The sequence below is a fragment of the Argiope bruennichi genome, chromosome 2 (genome assembly GCF_947563725.1).
Source record: "Argiope bruennichi chromosome 2, qqArgBrue1.1, whole genome shotgun sequence".
Classification (NCBI taxonomy): Eukaryota; Metazoa; Arthropoda; class Arachnida; order Araneae; family Araneidae; genus Argiope; species Argiope bruennichi.
The window spans coordinates 52,293,375-52,314,008 of NC_079152.1; the positions used below are offsets into that span (position 1 = coordinate 52,293,375).

The 20,634-nt window shown below is 29.9% G+C and overlaps 1 protein-coding gene across 3 annotated transcripts in view; it reads left to right on the plus strand.

Moving 5' to 3' along the window:
* LOC129989279 (uncharacterized) overlaps positions 1-20,634 on the plus strand; it is a 354,012-nt gene that overhangs the window by 285,310 nt on the left and 48,068 nt on the right. For 2 of the 3 annotated variants that reach the window (XM_056097704.1, XM_056097715.1), the window contains 2 exons: positions 5,055-6,193; positions 15,040-15,490. In XM_056097704.1, coding sequence (XP_055953679.1) covers positions 5,055-6,193; positions 15,040-15,490 — 1,590 coding nt within the window. Of the gene's footprint in view, positions 1-5,054; positions 6,194-15,039; positions 15,491-18,659; positions 18,771-20,634 lie in introns of those variants that run through there. The other variant, XM_056097723.1, reaches the window with a different exon arrangement.

Consider the following 20,634-nt stretch of genomic DNA (forward strand, 5'->3'; position numbering starts at 1 on the left):
ATGAGATTTTTTTTAACTTCTCAACAAAACTATTTTTCTTTATCCTCAACTTCTCAACAAAAATATTTTTTCTTTATCCTCTATCACAAATATCATAACTTGCCTTCTGGAAAACCTGTAACTTTAGCTCAAATTCTTTTTAAAATCTTTTATTTATTTATTAATTCAAACTAGATATATACTTTAATTCATAAAGTAATGTATTTTTTTCCACGTTTTTATTGCAATTATATGTGAATTCATTTCATAAATATTTTCATGTATGAGCTATTTTTATTAAAATATAGTACTATAACCTTTATTTTGACCATTTTCAGAATTAAAAACACTTCGAAAAAAATTGTAGTTATAATTCATAGAATCATATTCAGCAATGAAATTTATACTTTTTTTTTAAAGTTTATGTTGTTTATAATTCTTTTTTTTTGTAATTTAATATATATATATTTATATATTTCTCACTAATAACAGATATGGTAGAAAGAGTTTAATTATTAATGGAAACTTATACATGGAAATATAATTTTAATCCATAGCATAATTATAGGCAATGCGTCCTTGTTGATATTTATGAATATTGTATACGTTTTTTATTCAAGTTGTATCTACATACAACAAGTTTTCCTCACTATCATTTCCACATTTCTTTTTCATTATACTTTTTTAAATTGTATAAGATTAATTTCACTAAAAGAACAGACTAATTCTTCTTTAAAATCCAGTAATAAATTCCTTTATTCTTGTTTATGTATCTGTATTAAAAATAAGGTGTGTTATATATAGTTATACAGCACAGCCTCTTTTATGTATATACAAAAAAGAACTGTAATTAAGATGAAAAAAAAATTTAATAATCATTCAGTTAATTCTATTTCATCTTTAAAACAACTATTTAATCCAAAAAAGTAATTAATTTTCTAAATGCATTTTTTAGATTTAAAGAATTTTTTTTTTTATTTCTGTAACATTATGATTGTGAATTAAGCTAAATCATTTAAGAAATTATTCATTTCTTTGATTTCTTTAAATGTTAATTTTTAAGAGACTGGTTTTTTTTTATTGAATCTTAGACGATGAGTAATATCTATGCAAAAGAAATTCATTCTTTACTCATTTAGCGATAAAAATATATTTAAAAAAATTTGTCGGCTTTAATCCAATTACCCACCGATATAAAAAAGAGCCAAAGACGATCTAGACGGAAAATTCTTCAGTTACCATCTAACCTATAAAATTAAATCTCGACTTTCGCCTAAGGGTCGTGGATCGTTAATCTTGCTTACCTTCTTTCAAACTTCTTTGGTTTCGAAGTCAAAGTCGCGCTAATTGTGCGCTAAAGATCCCGCCGAATCCTTTCTTAATGGGCGCTGGGAAGCTGGACGTTCTCATTAGTTGCCGAAGAAACTTTCTGGAGACATTTGCTGCTGCAATCTCATTCATCTTTCCCGACCTTTTGCTTCACTTTCTTCCTATTATTTCTTTTATATTTTTTTTTCATCCCCCTCTTTTAAAGGTCCTTAGTCGCATCCTTTTGCTTTCTCCTTTGCCCTTCATCGTTACACGCTATGTTGTAATTATACAAAAAGACGTTAAAGGCAGCTTTTAAAGCAGGACTCTAAATTGTTGATGGTCTCTAAGAAGAGGATTGGAGGTATTAAAGGTCGTCTTTGCTTTCTGGTGGAATTGCTTTTTTTTTTTAACTCCCCTTTACCCTTCTTGAAGAAGACCCCTTTCACCTGATTTAATGGAAAACTCGCATACATTAATATTGTGCTCTACTTAACACCAGTCCTCGTGTCTTTTCTTTAGAATAAAGTAATTAGTGAGGATGTGAAGTCTTTAGTTTTTAAGAGGGAAGAGGCCGCTTTTTTTTTAATGAATGTCCCTCTTTGCACCGTCTCTTCTTTTTAGCCCCTGCCACGATGATTCACCTGGTAGAGAATTACTCATTGTTTTATGGCAGTTCTTTTGTTCTAATTTTCTTTTTATTATCTTTCGATCTAAATGAATTTCTTGCAAGGTCCCCCGATCCCAGCGCCCAGAGCCGTCATTTAAAATAACTCCTTCAATTCAATGAGTGAGGGGTACTTTTGTCAATTAAAATTCTCTTTCTTAATTAAAACAGGGTGTTAAGTATTATAAAATGAAGTAAAAAAATAGCTGAAACTTAATAAATTAAAAGCTGCTTTTATAAATAGCTTCGGTACTCCTTTTCTACTTTTGTCTTATAATTAAAGTCCAAACATTATTATTATTTTCTTTAGCGTTTGGAAACTTATAAGCACATTTTTCTCTGTGTTAGAAATCCATTTTTTTTTCTTTAGCTGATTATTAATTAAGTTAAAACAAGAACTTTTGTTCTTATTTGTCTGATTTCTTCATTAATTTCCATTTTTTATGAATTTTCTTTTTCATTTAATTATAATTTTCCTTTTGGCACTTTTATAATACGACCGGTAAAAAGAAAGCATTTCAAAGTGTTTTATTAAGTTCCAAGTCGGTGTAAATGTAGTTTTAAACCATTCAGTTTGTTTGGTATATTAAAAAGTAATTACAGAAGCAGTGAAGAAAGTATTTAAGATAATTTTTACTTAAGTTTGATAGAAAGAAAAAGGAATAAATTTGTAGCAGCTAAATTTAGCTCTTTACTTAGCAATCAAAAGCCTAAAACAATGCATTCTGAATTGGAATACGAAAGAAAATATTTTAATATTAAATTTTGAAACTGAAGCAATAATTAAATTGTTATTTAACAATTGTTTAAATGTGGTGATCTTTTATTTATCGTCATCCAGCATACACAGGTTATTTTTATTTATTTAGCCATAAGTAAACAGTAGGTTATAAGGCTTTTCAAACATACATATTGTGCTGAAAAAGTTTAAAATATTCTCTATTCATTCAGTTTTAAATTTAAAATTGTTTCCATTTTTTTCTTTTCTTTTTTTGCAAATTTGTTGTAGTGAGTTATCTAAAGATTTTGATTAATTAACTTTTTCTCTTTTTACATTAATTATTATGCAGCTCATCGTAATAATTAGAAAAAGCTGTTGAAAATTATTTCATCCATTGTTTAGTTGATTAATTCTATCATTTAGTGATTTTACTTGAAAAATATTGGCATTTTTAATAGACCATGTTTAATTATAAATTAAAATTACTTGAATAATCTTCTCGACTTTCTGTATTTATTCTTCTAGTTGGGAGTAAATCTATATCAGTAATACAAAAAATATTTTGTTTTTTGGAAAATTTATCAGGAACTCTATCGAAGGGTATTTTGCGTTGTAAAATTAAGTATAAAATTTTTATTTATACCAGTTCTGATCTTCATAGGTGAGAGCAAAGCAAGTTATTTCGATTTTCTTCTCCTTCATTAAAGTAACATTTTTCGTATTTTTAGTCTGAAAATATCTAAAACTTAGTTGGTTTTTAATTTTCTCAGAGTGAAATAATTTAAAAGAAACTTATACTAATGTACCAAGATGAGGAAAGATAATGTTTTTATTCTATTCACCTTGCAATGCAATGATATCAGGTAATTTTAGCACTGACGTTTATTTTTGAATGAAAGCGATCTATTAGATTAAGGACCTGGCCCGAAGAATAAGGATCTTTACAAAGCTTACACATCTTGAGTAGTCCTATTCCTTTCTTTGGGCCCTATCTTCTTTTCCTTGTATAAACGTATCGAAGACGTCACTTTGTGTGTGTTTACCTAGCCTAAAAAGAAGTCAGCACGCCTCACGTGTCTGGAAAGAGCCGTCATTAAGGCTCACGTTGTAACCGTCCTTGTCCCCGTACTTCGACAAGAAAGGAACATCGTTAGACTTTTCTTTGCTTGACAAACTTTCAGGGGCGCTTTTGACTAATGACGCCAGCCCTGGGTTTTCCGTCCTCTTCAGGAACCTGGCGCCCACTTGGGGCAGACGCATTCTGCTGGTATCCATCTCGTTCAATAGAGGATGAGCAAGATTGGGAAGAAGGTTCTATTGTTGGGAGGAGCGCTTCTTGGGGCGGCGTTTTCGAGTTTGTTGTCGTTTTGATGAGCAGGCGATGAGAAGAATTTTCAAGTAGCTGTACCGTTGCGAACCCTTGGCTCTGTGCCTCGCCGCCCCTTGGAAGCATTAATCTTTGGAAATTGTTTAGCGTTGTAATATACGAACAACTTGGATGGGAAAAAAAATTTGTGAGGAGTCAGAGTTACTCTTGCTGAATATAATTTGTTGACTATTATATTGTAGTTTTCTGTCTCTCTTTATACCCGGATAACATTTTCTCAACTGTTCTTATATGTGATAAATTTTCAGTGCTTAAAGTACAGATGTTTCATTATATAAAATAATAACCTGTCTTGAACATTAGTGGGAAAAAATCATTTAAAAAATATACTTGAATGAAAATAAATAAGTTCTTGAATTTATAAAATTAATAAAACTAAATGAAAATTTCAAAAATCATTTACAATTAAATTTTGAGTGATTAGTTATTAATTTAATGAATTGGGAATTTTATTTCCGTTTTAGTAATATAGGTAATTTCTTATTTAAAATTGAAGGAAATTTTTAAATTTCAGGTATTTACTTCTTTTTATTTTTAGATTTTTTATAATTGCTATCTTCAAAATATCCAGAATTGAAATCGAAGCATTTTTTCGTTTTAATTTCGAAATTAAAATGATAATCAAACCTATTTAAAAATGAATTTTAACAGTTTGGTTTAAATCTGGTAAGTTTATAAAATTAAACAGTTTGGTGGTTTGGTTAAAAAATAATCATCAGTTATAAAAATAGAATTACGTAAGAAAATATAAAGATTCATATGTTCTTTGTAAGAACACTGAAGATGTTAATAGTTTTTTAAATGTTTGATTCTTATATTCTTTTGTTCACTTAAATTTAATTTCTTTTTAAATTTCTTGCCGTATGAAATAAAAAAAGAAATAATTTTATTTTTATATCTAAAATTATATTTTAATATAACATTTGGGAAATTTGCTTTTAACTTGAAATAACTCGATTCGTAAATGTGATTTGGTTGTTCTTTCTCTGTAGGACGTTCTAGTGATGCCAGCAACTTGAAAGACGATCCTCTTTCTGCAGATGATGCGTATGATGTAGTTCCCGATATCAGTGCCGAAGATGAGTGTGTTGGATCAACACCTGTTGACGATATCCGTCCGTGCGAAGAATATGACGAACCCTGGGAATGGAGCGTGGGAGCCCGGCTCACAAGCAGTTTGCAAGTGTCTCCCTCCTCGCCTGGAGCTCTATCCCTAGATACCACAGAGGACAGAACTTTCTCTGAACCAGCAGTTGGAGCTTCTAGCGAATCCTTGCTGTCCGATTCTGAGTCCTGTTGTGACGAAGACGAAATGACGGCCAGACAGAGAAGACTTTATGAGACCGCTTTCGACAGCCGCGTCAAGCGTGATGCAGATGACCTTGATAGGTTGATGCAGAGCCCCGTGCTGCAGGGCGACCTTTACCACAACAGTCGGACCTCAAACGAGGTTGTGACGCGAGCAGCGTCACGATCATCCTTCGGGTCCACAAGTGGTAGCTCTGCGTCGAGCACGCCTACTCACCAACCTATGGTGATCTCCCGTGATTCGCCACGACAGCGTCACCAACCACTTCACTTCACACCCACCGAAAGGAGAAAGGTGACTCTCATCCGGGATCACCTTCCCAGGTCTTCCTCCCCGCAGGCCCGTATCCTGAATTTGGTCTCGGGTGGCGAACCCATATCAAAAGGATTTGTGCAAGGAGAACTCAATCGCAATGGGGCCAAAGTGCTGAATACCAATTACGATCGCAAGATATCGTTTAACAACCAATGGGACAACGTGTCCAGGTGTTCGTCCGACAAAAGCTCCAGTCAAGAATCGATGAACGTTGTAGATCCAAAGGACGAATTTAGGTTATCGTCCAATAACTCAAAGAATGAACAGCAACAACAAAGAAACTTTAATTTAGGTAAAAGTGCTAGTCGTGATAACTTAGTATTTAGGGACGATCGAAGGAACTTAACGGCTAATTATCCAAGTAATTGGAAAGAATTGACGAATGCGAGGTTAGAGAACTCGAATCAGAAGAATGTTCAAGATAATGTGTTCCAGAAGGATGGTGCACAAGATGAACCTAATTCCTTTGTTTCGAAAAAATCTGTGGGCATCCATTCTGGTGTAAAGGTATGTTTCACATATATTTACAATAGGTTCTTTAAACAATTTATAACAGTTTGTTTTAATAAATAAATTGTTTCATTGCATCATGATACCTATATAATTTTGAAGGTGTTCAGTTTGTAAAATCATATTAAAGACAGCGGAAGTTTTCAGATAACTTTAAATAATAACCGTTTACGAATTAATGAATCGTTTTGAAAGAAATATTGCATGTGCAGTCGCTGACAGAGAATATGATATGCTGAGTCACAGATGATAAGAATTTAAGATTTGAAGCCTGCCACATTAATACATGTAAAACGTCTACTAATTTTAAGTAATTTGTTTGTGATATACTTAAACTGTTCTTTACTCCATTTCTAAGCAAATTTTCTAAATTCCAGATGAAGTTATTTTAAACCCTATATTATTTCATCAAACTTTGCTTTTCTCTTCATTTAATTTATGCAGACTGTCATATCTTTTTAAGATATCGTCTACACACTTGAAATGCCTTCTGTTTACAAGTATGAATTATTATCGTCAAGAATGAAAGATAATTAGGTATCTAATTAATTACTCCCCCCCCCCCTTCAGAATATTTGGTGCTCGAATATGTCCAAGTAAGAATTGTTCGTTTTTTTTTTTTTTTTTTTTTTTCCGGTAATGAGCGATGATGGGCTTCTAGAATAAACTGTTTTTCTTGTAACAAGCGACAAGCTCAAAAATGTTCTTTTTAATTTTGACAAAGTTACAAGTTTTGAACTTAACTATTATCTCCAGGCAATACAATTAACGCCTACAAAAAATTTAGTCTGAAACGATATTGAAATGTCTATAAGTGTTAAATTTGCTGCAATGATAATTTTGCGGGAATTTCGATCAAAATAAATTGTGGTACCATTTTACAATGCAGTTAGCCAGTCTTGATACTTTACTGATACTGTATTGAGAGCAGTTTTGAATGCAATTATTAATTTAGTAAGAATCATTACAAAATACTTCAGTCGGAGGAATTTACATGTTCATTATATTTTCTGATAGTTGGTGAGAGTTGTCTTTCTACAAATATACATTTTATGTAGACAGTTGTGTCGAATAATTCGTTAGTCATAATTCAGAAAGTTTCATTCAATTTGTATAATTCAGGTGAAATTTCTTTAATCTCAAGCTACAATTTCAGTTTTGACTTTTAGATTTTTAGGAAATACATGTCTTCTTTTTGCATAATTAGACATGTTAACATTCATCTCTATCTGTAATGGAACTTTCAGTGAGTTTTAAATGAATTCTGACATTATCTCTTACAGTTGCATATTTTGAGGCTACGGAGCATTCTCTCTTATCCAGATAAGCGAAGGTTTCTTTCCTGGAATACCACTGATATATTTCCGAAAAATGTGTTTGGAAAATGAATGACCGAAAATAAATTTTCCCCATAATATACGTACCATTTAGAGTGCAGAAAATATTGCTCGATTTTAAAAATAAATTTTTCTGGGTAAAAGTAAAGAGAAAAAAAAAACCGAGTCGTTCTTTTCCCCCTTGTTTTAGAAACCATTCAAAAAATTCATCTTTTGTTTTTCCATGCCAAAAGGAATTATAGATTTTTAAACGCAGAATTGTTAATGCTGTTCAATATTTCCTATTATTATTTTAGGTTCTTTAAGTTGGGATTCAAAAATGACACCGTGCCATTCGTAATTTGGTATTTTAATTTGATCTATATATTATTTTTATTAATCAAAACTCTTTTTCTCAAGATTCCAACGAAATATAGTTATCTTCATTTATTAAATATAAAATAAACTAAAGGAAGCAACGTATATTTAAAGATAAATTAAATAAATTTGAAAAATGATTTTAAAACTTTTCAATTATCATTGCTAACTCCCTTTAAACTGTTTAGTTAGAATACCGGTTAAAAATAACGAACTGCTCCAACCCACTTTTTCAAAGTTATCTGCTGTTATTTATTCTTAACGAAAGTTTTCATTTCCAGTTCTTCAAAAATATCAAGGCACCCATTTCTACCATCGCACATCAAGTTAACATTATAATTATTGTAAAATATATAAATACATCTTGTAACATTTTAATTTTGCTTGTTGAATTTCGGTTTGAGTATCGCATGAATAAGGGAATTTTTTCTGAAAAGCGAAAAATCAATTTTGTAAATTTATTTTTATCAACAGTAAATGAACATTATTATCAAACATTTTGGAAAACTTTTTAGCTTATTTGTTAATATCGTATCAAGTTCTTGAAATACTGTGTAATAAAAGTATTTTAGAAAAAAGTATTTAAAAAGAAGAGAATGTATTTAAAAGAAGTATTTTCATTGTCATTAGCTATATTGATGTTTAGAGCCTTAATCAAATTTGTTTATTTAACTAAAGAAATGTGTGTCTCCCATTTTTTTTAAATGATTTAACTCTTTTAATCATCATTATAATTACTCCTGGTTTTATAGGATCTGTATTACTTTGATTTTGGATAAGAGCATTTTGACTATGTTAAAAATTATAAAAGATTCAATAGTAGGGTACGTTTGACACTTCTTTAAAATATAAAACCCTATTACATTCTCAATTATTTTCAGCTCTTATAATCTAGAAAATGCTTCAAAAATTTCATTTATTCTTTTTGCTGTGAGTTAGCAAAAATATGATAAATATCTTTAAAAAGCCTTGGATTTTTTTTGTGAAAATCCAAGTGATTTAAAGCTTATCATTTTGCTGCAAATTAGGTTCACTTAATAAGACCCACAGACTCTTTCTCCTTTTATACTTCGTGTGCGAGAAAATATTGTAAAGTAAAAAAAAAAAAAAAAATCCCCCCCCCCCAAATAAAAAACATTTTGGGAATTATATGTGTCTCCCTGGCATTCATTAATGTTAAAATACCATTAACTAGATAAATAAAATTTAGCATATAGTTCTATCGCAGAATTTTAGGAATGTATCAATTATTTAACCAAATGTATCGTCTAAATGGATTTCGGTATATCTGTCCGTGTGTATGTAAATACTGTGACTCAAAAAAAAAAAAAAAAAGGATGAATTTAAATTGTATATTCTTAGATAAATTTTAATATTTGTTGTTTACTTTCTGACAAGGTCAGATTTTGAATCTAGCTAGTCAACAGGAAGAAGTACCTTTTCAATTTGCATACTGGATTCCCTTTATTTCGCAATTGAGTTGGGAAATAAAGAAACGTTTAACCTTTATATAGAATGGTTACATTGTTATATTTAAACAGTAATCTATATCTATATTTAAAAATGAAGCCCAATCTGAAAGACTTCTGTTTCTTCGAAAACAGTGAAACTATGTAAACGAATAATATTTCGTATTAAATGATTTAATATTAAAACTATGCTTATTTTGAATAGTTTCTATATTTCTTTAAAACCCAAAGAAATTAATTATCAATTAAAAACTATATGTTCTCAACTTTCTAATCAGGCTTTCCAGTTTGTAAATATAATTTAAAGAGGATGCATCTGTTTATTCATTTCTGAGTAAAATTTTCATGAATTTTTCTTAATTTTAGTGTTTATTGATGCATTTGGTATGAAAAGTTTCGTTTTCTAGGTGGTATGACATTTAACTTGTTGTGAATCGGATCTTTGTTACCTTTCCACTTCCTTTTAATTTATCTTGTTTAAAAAGTGAATTTCTTAAACGCAGTATAACCTATTTACAATCAACATTTGATATTCATAAGTCTAAAATTAATGCTTATAAGTTTATTCTTAAATATTATTTCGCTATGAAGATATTTAAAAGTTTTAAACTGGAAATTCTATTGACTTTTTTTATTTTTAGCTTACTCATGACGTTCAAAATTCACATGACAAATGCGCACATTACATAATAACAAGTATATCGCATTACTCTGTGTGTCATATTCTTTCTATTGCAAAATATGCAATGAAAAAAAATATTAATTGATTTTAGCACACAACGCTTTAAAATAAACTTAATCTTTTAGAACTTTATATGTATATTGAGTTCTTGTGAACGCTTTTTCCGACATTGCATTGCACGCGCACTATAAAGGGGCACGTATGCCATTTATCTGTGAGCTATGTTCCAGGACAGTGGTTCGTAATTCCCACACCCCTTTTTTTCTCTGTCACAATCCCGGTTTGTCTTTTTATTTTCGAGTGCTTTTTACTGTCGTATCTCTTCGGTCCCCCACCCCACACACACACACCGAGGAAGCTTCGCGCAACGCGTAGTAATTTTTATTTATTAGTATCTGTCAGCTCGATCAGTTTCTGAATCAAGAAACTCGACTTAATGAGATTTTAAGGATTGAGTCTTGATTTGTGTACTTATGATTCCATTATTCATATTATTAATTCAATGCCAAAACAAAAGAAATTAGTATTGAACATTTTTGCATTAAAATGAAAGCTGTTAATTACTCACCTTTTTAATTAATTGTTTAAATAGAAGATAATTTCATACCGACCTTTGAGCTTATTTCATGAAAATTCGATAACAATAAAGATATAATCAGTCATTTTTTCAACAATTTCACTGCGATATTTGCTTTTAATATGCACATAAGACAAAGATATTATATTTCGAATCTCTAATATTGTTTCTCTAAACGACTAGTCCCCTAGGAAGGAGAAAGTTTTACTGAATAGATGCGGATCAGTGACGCCCGATTCTGATGATCATTTGGTGACAAAAATAATATTAGAGAATCCTGATGATATCTATATTAGGATTCGTGTTCTAGCATTTGTTCTGGAACATTCGATTCCTTGTATAGAGAGGTATAAAGGCGCGCAGGCGAGAGTGAATCTAGAAAAAGATTAATTGAGCGAAGTCTTTCTTAGGAATGTTGATATCCAGGGAGTTCCCTCTGGGTTTTTGTGATGATATTTTAGTGATTTTCTCCTTGTGTTTTGTTGTTTACTGCAAGTGTTGTTCTTATCTACGCTTTTGTTCTGTTACCTGTATTTCCCTTCTTTCGTTTTAAATGAAGCGTTGCTATCTGTTAGCAACTTGGTTTGAATTTTTAACCATATTTCCACCTATCGTGTTTTTCCGTAACATGTTCATGAGATTTTAAATGATTCATCTCTTGAATACTGTTTTCTTGATACCCTTCTTTCACTAGCACCCAAAAGTCAATCATATTTCATTTTTTTAAAACCAAACTTTAAGAAAGATATTCGAAAGTTCAATCAGTTTTTGTTTTTAAGAAACAGATATTTTGGGCAAAAGAATAAGAAATGATAAAAGAATATGATCCTCGATTTGTGAGTACTTCTTATTTATTATTTGCTCAATTGAACGACTTTTATTTTTCACTCGAACTTGGAGAAAAAATTGTTTTGCAAACGACCGTTTTCGTTTTAAATCCTTAAGTTTTCTGTTTTCCGCTTTTATCAGCATTGCTTCCGCGTATCTTCATAATGCACGTGTGGTATAAATTGAGAAACTCTGTTCTAGAAGGCTAGATTTTCTATGATAACTTTTTTCTCCTCTGATACAACCATGTGAACTGTATATATATGACTGCAATCGTTAAATAAAATCGTTTTTTGTTTGAAAATTTCGGGAGACATGTAAGCAACAACTTTATGATTTTCTCAATAAATCCTCTTGATGCGGTAGCATTGAAATCTGATTTTGATAATTCGCAGTTCTGTTTTTAAAGTAACCAGGACACATCTCATTCGTTTATATAAATTACGATTTGAAATGTTTGATATGATTTTGTTCCCGTTACCCATTTAGTTTAATGTAAAATAAGTTGTATATGAATTTTGTTATAATTTAAAGTTAAAATCTGAAATGCATATAACAGTGAAATGGAATAAAATATATGATTTCAAAAACTTCTACTGATGAATATTAAAATATTGCAAAAAATAAAGTCTTGGGTTGTTTGAAATGCGAATTATATCTTTATCTATTATATATGCTTTTATAAATCCATTTTTTAAATGTTATTGCCTTTAGATAAAATTATTATAAAACTATTCGAAACTCGCGTGCCAAATATAGCTTTAAACAAAAGCATTCCTCATTTTGAGAGAGCTGTACATTAGTAATCATAGAAATACTTTTTTTTTAATTACTTGAGAGTATTTTTTTGGTAAGAACATAGATGACTTTTAAGATATATGTTTGCTAATAATTTTTGAACACATCTTACAGACGTCTTAAACAAGAATAGTCTGAACATCAAAACAGAGTAATTTTTAAATTTCTAAAAAGATAACGTTCTTGAAAATTCTAATAATTAAAAATCATAGAACATGATATATCTTTGTTATTGAATTATAGAATTAAATATTTTCATCAAATTGTAATTATTTGTATTTCTGAAATTATTTTTTGTAATTTTAATCTGTATCATCTTTGCTAACAAATATTTAGTATACATAAATTCACCAGATTAACCCTTTCTAGGATCGTGCGAAGTATGCTTCCCACCGAATTTATCAATCTTTGTATGAAATTATGTAGGTTGGCATAAGTTCTTACAAATTGTTTTAGTAAGTCAGAAACTTAGATACTTCTGTTCTTTATCTCAGACAAAATAATCTGTCTTGATTTGTTACTTAATTATTAATGAACCAAATGAATTAATTAATCAAATTAAATTTATCTAATAAGCTAAATGAATCCCTTTTCTTATTCTAATTTCAAGCCTAAAAATATTTTAACATAATATGACTAGAAAATAAAGGCCCTTTAAAGGGTTAAGCAAATCGCTTTTTTTATTTTAATACATAGGTATTTGCTTTAACAATTTTGAAGAAATCATTTTAAAATTATAGTCACTGAAATATATGCATAAGCATGAATTGATTTTAAAATATTATTTTATAAATATGCATTGATGTATATTATTTCATATTTCTATTCATTAATTATATTTAAATATATGTATTTATATTCAAATAAAAATTTAATGAAAAGGTCAAACATTTTTAAGCAGCATTTTTGCTTTTATCCGTAAAGAAAACAAAGAAATTAAATATCATCGGAAAATGAATATTGGAAAAATCTTTTGATGCTATCAGAACTGAGAAACTAGTTTGCCGGAATCAATTCTCATTACTTTTTCATTCTGATCACTTTAGAATCTATTTAAAATATTACGCAAAATCTTTTTAACATCGATAATTCATCATTTATAGATAAACTTGTAGGAATTAAATTCCTTTAATTCATTAGAAATGTTACGCTTTTTATTATTGACTACAGCATTAAAAGTTTTGAAGTTTCTTTCTTGTGTATACAAATTCTTGTCACATTTGAGCGATAAATATGAAACCTGATAAACGTTTTCGTCATTTTTGCAGTCATAGCATCAGTGATAGCTTTTATGAAATAACTGATCAATCGTTTTTCGTATTTTCGTATATGAATGTTAGTTTTTACTGTTACTGTATCGTCTTAGCACCTTTCGTATTAAGTTATAATATATGTCTCGATAGTCCGTTTCTCATATATATATATATCAGAATTCCACTGACTGATACACATTTTTATTTAAATAACATTGTAACATTTTTTTTTGTTATTGTTATTATTATTTTGTTTTTAAATAAGTTTTCATATAAAATACAAGCATTAAATTATTCATTACTTTATATTATTTTTTGTCTTTTGTTATGCATTTTCATGACTTATTTTTAAAAAATTAGATTATAAATGCATGACTCAGATAAGTTACACGTATCGTTTTTGCTTAGTACAAAATTACATATGTTTAAATTTTATAATAGCTATTAAAACATTCCTCATATTTTATGGACAAGAAAGGATTATTTTTCTTCTTATATATATATATATATATATATATATATATATATATATATATATATATATATATATATATATATATATATATATATATATATATATATATATATATATATATATATATATATATATAAAATATTGAAATTGTGTGATTTCCTAATCTTGTTTGAGACTTCACTATTTAACCCTGTGACTTTGTATATAAAAATGGTGATTTTGATATACGTGTTTGATATCTAGTGATGCAGATTTGAAATCTAAAGTAATAAAGAAAGATGAAGTTTTGATATAAAATTGTGTTTTGAAATGTCATTCTATGTAATTTAGTTTTAAAAATTATTTATTACATAATTTTTAATCACTGTTATGCTTGCATTTTATATCAGTTTACATTAAATCGAAAAATATCGTTCTCATAAGAAAACCTTTAATGTTTTGTAGCTTTTTAGAAACTTTTTATTGAAATGTTTAGTGAGAATTCAAGAATATACTATTAATGTCTTTGAGACCATTATTTGAATTATTAACATTATTTAACAATTTTAATAATGTGCATATGTCTTGTGTATGGCGGACATTGATATATTTATAAATATATTATATCTTTAGAGGTCAACAAATGGATGCTAGAGTTCAATGATAAGGCAGTATGCCAAGTAACATCAAACATGAGACTTGGCACACTGTCAAGCGCAGCTGCAACATCCAAAATATACTAATATTATAATTTCATTAGTGTTCTAATTGAATTTCTTTTGATGATTCAAAAGAAATTCAATTTAACATAACGATGCTACTACAAGCAAACGCATTGGCTTTTTTCATTACCATCACTATCATAGTATTCTTTAGTTGTTCGTTCACTCTATTGAATAAATTCCAAAATTTCTTGGTAATTTGTCTTATATGCATGCTCTATTGGCTGTGCATCTTCTATAATATATATATATATATATATATATATATATATATATATATATATATATATATATATATATATAAGCTTATTTTCATAATTTACCATTTGTTTTTATTATTGGAATTGATTTTTTTTTCTCTTTCAGGTGCTACCTACAGACAATACCCGCTTAAGTAAATCCAAAAACAAAGCAAATCCATTACTTTCCGACTCCTGTCAACCTCATAACCAAGTTCTGGATCCTGAGCTGAAAGAAAACAACTCTCAAAACCTTCCTCCGAGCAACGAAGACGCTCGACGCAAACCGATGAGGCCTACCAGTCTCTTGTCCGAAGTCCGACCTCTAGACAATGTTCCCCAGAGTCCGGACAGCGACAACAGACCTTCGGACGAATATGATCCTCCCTGGGAATTCAAGTCCAACATTTTGAGGCCTTCCGTTAACGGGTCCATATCCGTTCCAGAGAGATTGTCTCAACCAGCGTGCAATCAAAGCCAATTATCGTCTTCCGCCACACATGACAAGCTGGAGAGTGAAGACCAGAGTGATAAAAGCCTTCCAGTAGCTATGCCGAAATCTCTGCCTGCGAAGCCTAGTAAGTGATTTTTAATGTGTATTAATTGTACATCTACTTCTCTTTATAGTCTTCACCGGATCCCTTTGGGTTTAAGAGTCTCAACTTTCATTTCTAGTATCAGCTTTTCTTTTATAGTCCTGACATCCTCGAAGCAACGTATATGAAGTCAAATTTTATTGTCACTTTTATACAGGGTGGTGATAAATGCCAATATATTGACCTATAGAGGCTTGTCCAACTGATCGAGATGAGATTTGAGATATAGCTATTTAGATATTGGAACTCGGGATTCTGTTCAAACAAAGTAGCGTTCACGGTTACGATTGCAGATACAGACACTTGAAATTTGTGAATGGTTGCGCTCACCTTTTCCCATCGCAAGCCTGTTATTGCATTGTGGCCCATTCTCCCTAATCGAAAATTTGTTGTTAAACTGACGGCACTTTTTAATTGGACACTCATATTATATTCACAAACACTTGCTCTCTAGAGATTCTGTACTAATGTGTAACAAGATGCAACGAAAATCAAACTATTGATCATATGAAAGCAAATGTAAAGCGCATGTTAAGACCCTTAAGAGTGTTTGAATAGTTAAAAAAAAAAGTTGCTTTATGCACGCACAAAAAATATCTCTGTAAATCCCTTCTTCCTTTAAAAAATAAATAAATAATGAAACTATGATCTGGTTCTGGGGACATCTGAAATCTAGAATGTGCATGATCAATCCACAAACTTTGTCGGATTTGAAAGGAAAGGCTGTATTAAGCGTGAGATGGTAAATAATTCTCCTGCTATATTACACTTTACTTTATTGTCTGTAGTCTCAGATGTGCAATGTCTAATTGTCGATGATGGAATCCATGAGGAGAATGTGTTTTCCAGGTAAAAGTTTTCTTTTCTCCGATTTCTGTTGTCGTAAGTGATTGGTGTCTGGCATTTGTCATATGCAACTTTTCTATGTGCAAATCCGATCGTGGGGTGCCCCCCCCCCATTTCTTTTCTTTTGTAGTAGTTAGCAGAGCTATTTTTTTGCGCATGCATAACGCGATTGTTTTATGTGACGCATGTACTGTTCAAATGGTCTTTCGGGTTTTAGCATATACTGAACATTTTGAGTTTCTCTACGTATAACCGTAACTATGACCGCCACTATATTGCCATTCACAGAATCCCAAACTAATTGCTCTGATACTGAAATCTTATCTCATTCGGTTCAAACAAGCTGCTAGAAGTCCATATATTAGAAAAGTTTTTACATAACCGCCCTATTTATTAAGATCTGTAATAATGAACATCAATTATAATAGATGATATTGAAAGCATTGCAACTCAGGTTTGTATTTTCTCATTGCAATTCATCGTAGCTTATATCAGTTTTTATATTGTACACTTATGCATTATAATGTGCCGCGACATCCTTATAGAAAAAACTCTCATGATCCATGGCCTCTTAAATTGCTACAAATTAACTGACAACTCAAGTATTAAATATCCTTATTTCCTATCCACATTTATGTCAGGAACTCTATGAATGCGATAAATATTAAAAGGCCACGCTCTCCCTGGGACAATGCTAGTAGCAATTTTAAGTCATGTGACTCTTCATAATCTTCCCATCATTAATATTCTGACGTTGAAGAACATACCCATAACGCATATGCAGATCATATTTTTTTTTATTATTATATTTCGAAATATCACTTAAAATAAATGTATTTTAAAAGTCGAGAGGATAATATTTTAGCTGAAACGAAAACTAGTTGAAATTCCTAAAAAAATTTAAGATGTGTCTTAATTAGCCTTGTGTACTAAATAGTAGAAATGCAAGCGATACACGAATAAAAAGAAATGGGCGGACCCTATCTAACCAACATTCCATAATTTTTGAATCTGATCATATAATTTGATTTTTGTTGCAGAAATATGATTATGCATTCTTTTGCATATTGAGAATAACTTCTACCATATGGAGAATAAAAATACCTTCTGTCCATTGCACTATTTGTCCTTTACAGGCTTTATCTTTTAAACATATTCAAATTAAAATGCATAGATTTTTTACAATAAGTTTCGCGCAGTCATGCTTATTTCTTAAGATTTATTGTTTAAATTAATAGTTTTTATTTATTTCCCTGTATTGTTTTAGTCACTATTTATAGACATATACTGTATCTCTATCAATATTTCGCTCTGAAGGTTTTATACTACAGAAAAAAAATTTAGACGAACCGATGATTTCTTTAAATAGATATTATAAAGGCGCTGTGCGCAAAAGAATAGAAAATAAATATTCTGAAACGAGAAAAACATATACTGTTTACATCTCCAAGCATGATTGTAGAATATAAACAGTAACTATTAAACCAAGTCTCTCTGTTCCAAATTTAAATGATTTTAACTGGTGGTGTATTGTGTGAAAAAAATATAATATTAAGTAGTGTACATTTGGCAATTTCATTTTTTTTAATTAATTTTTATTTGCAATCTATTGAAAGAAAATTTTACAAAGAAGAGAAAGAAAACCCTGAAGAAAAGGAGGAAGAAAAATTTTGAACATGTAAAACTTTAAACAATAATTTTAGAAATAGCTGCAATAAATTTAAGATGCCAGTAACAAATAAATGTTTGAGTAAACAAAATTTATTGTGGTTAAATTTAGGTTAGCTTTAATTCATAAAGAGAAAATAGAATGAAACAAACATTTTACTATAACTTCTTTTTCCTGAGAAAATTAATACGATTCATAATTACACAAGTGTGAGTTTAAAGATTCATTAAAAAAATTTAGTTGAAAATATAGTTCTTTATTTGTTTGAATTCCTAAAATTAAATTTAGTTATTACTATTATATAACTTTTAGTTATTATCATAACTATTGTATAACATAATATTTATGATCTTACAAGAATATGAAAATGATGAATCATTTGAAATAGCAAGTCAAACTTGATATACAAGTACAAAGATTTATATCGTTTCATATTTAATAGCAATATATGATTATATTTCAAAGTGTCTTCTTATAATATATAAATGGATTTCATTTCTTTTTATAAACATCATCTATATTTTAACGTCTCATCTAGTAGAAAGGAAAATTATCTGTAATTCTCAGATTGATGTTACCCTAACAGTCTTTTCTCTTCAGAATAGGTATTTGCCTTATGTTTATTGTTTATTACAGCAGTACATAGTTGCCGTTATTCAGAGACATTCTAATCGAGTTTCCTAGTAAATTACAATGAAGATTGATTAAATACTGCATGTAAAAGATGAAAGAAAGGAGAAAAAAGAAGCAGGGGAAAAAAGTAAAACAGAGGAGGCGCATCCTGTCATTTCTTGGCGGAAGTCTTCCCCCTTCCTCTTTCTCATCAGGTCCGGAGCCCTAAATCCCCTTAAACAAATTGAACTCACCAGGATGAAGAAAGGGAGCCTTTTTAGTTGGCGTAATTCTTCTTACTCCCGTCACCATATTCATAAACCTCTCCCTACGATGCGTAGGTGGAATTTTTACGTTTACTACAGACACTACAGACTGTAATCCAACTTGTACGAGCTCTCAGTTCATTAGACCAGCAGAATTGGTGATTCTGGGAAACCTGATGGCACTTCCACTCGGTAATGCGTAGATTCACCTCTGCCTCAGACGAACCCCCTGCCTCTGCGTCTTGGAGCAGAAGCGGCGATGTTTCTGCACTTTATTCCCCTGGAGCTCGCCGAGAGCCTTCTGTATTAATGCTGCTCATTCTTTTCCTCCGACGAAAAGTTCCTTGCAATCCGAATACATTAATTTTTGAATATAGTAGGTTACCGTGACTCATAAATATTCAGCCGGAATGCGGAGGTTCGGAGCATGAATATTTATAAAACTCGTATATTTAATACGTTTTAGAGCTTTTCAACGAGGCACTTAAAGCAACCACTCAAAATGTTTCGCTTCTACTTTTTTTTTTATGTATTAGAGACTGCTATTCTGGATTCTGTGTGTTTTTTCACGATTGTCATGTCTATAATTCAAAAGAAAGAATTAAAAAAAAAATGTGTAATACCGAAAGAAATTAAATTATATAAATGTTTTGTATTAATCTGTACTCTGAATTAATTCGGTTTTTATAATCTTTTTGTTTATGCAGAGAAATTTCAGATGTGAAACGCTTATGCCAATTAATGAACAGATGTTCTTCCTACATCTTTAAATCGTTTTGTTGATTGATTTAAATAAGAGCATGTCTTATTTAAAAGTTTTTTTTTCTTTATACTATGTTCTCTTGTTTCCAAGCATCTGTTTTTATTGAATTTTCGTCTAATACAAAATTTTATTATATGGTATTCTTGATTCGGTGTATTTTTTCACGATTGTCATGTGTATAAATCAAAAGAAAGATGTGGAAGATCGAAAGAAGTTAAATTATATAAATGTTTTGTATTAATCTGTATTCTGAATTAAATGTGTTTTTATAATTTTTATGTTTATACAGAGAAGTTTCAAGATGTAACACGTCCTGGTTCACAATTGCCAATTAATGATCGAATGTTCTTTCTATATCTTTAAATAGTTTTGGTGGTTGAATTAAATGAAAGCATGTCTTGGTTGCATGTTTTTTTTTCTTCTTTCTACTATGTTTTCTTGTTTCCAAGCATTTGTTGCTATTGAATTTTCATCTAATTATTGAATATGCATTTACATGAATAATGGATGGATATGAACATGGCTACAATATCAATGATTGCTAAATATTCCCCGAAGCTGTTCTGGTGAACGAAAACAAATTTATACAGTTTTTAAATACTTTAATCTTTAAATATTAAAACCTGGTAGTCTTTTTTTTTAGAGAAATATTATTGTTTTCTAAGTTTTGTATATACTTAAAAAGTATACAGTAGTATGTAAAAAAAAGTATTCAACGAAGTTTCTCCATTTAACAATTATTGTAAAGAAAGTTATTTTAAGAAAATCCATTTTGATATTCATTTATAGAAAACTTGAATGACAAAAATTTACATTTATAAATTTTGTAGCCTTTATTTAAATAACATTGAAGCATGTTATTAAAAATCCTTTATTTATGACAAAGTTTTTCATCGTACCACTCTTCTCCAATAGAAAATATGACTTGAGTCGCATCTAAAGGCTATCTTCATTAAATCCGGACCACTTC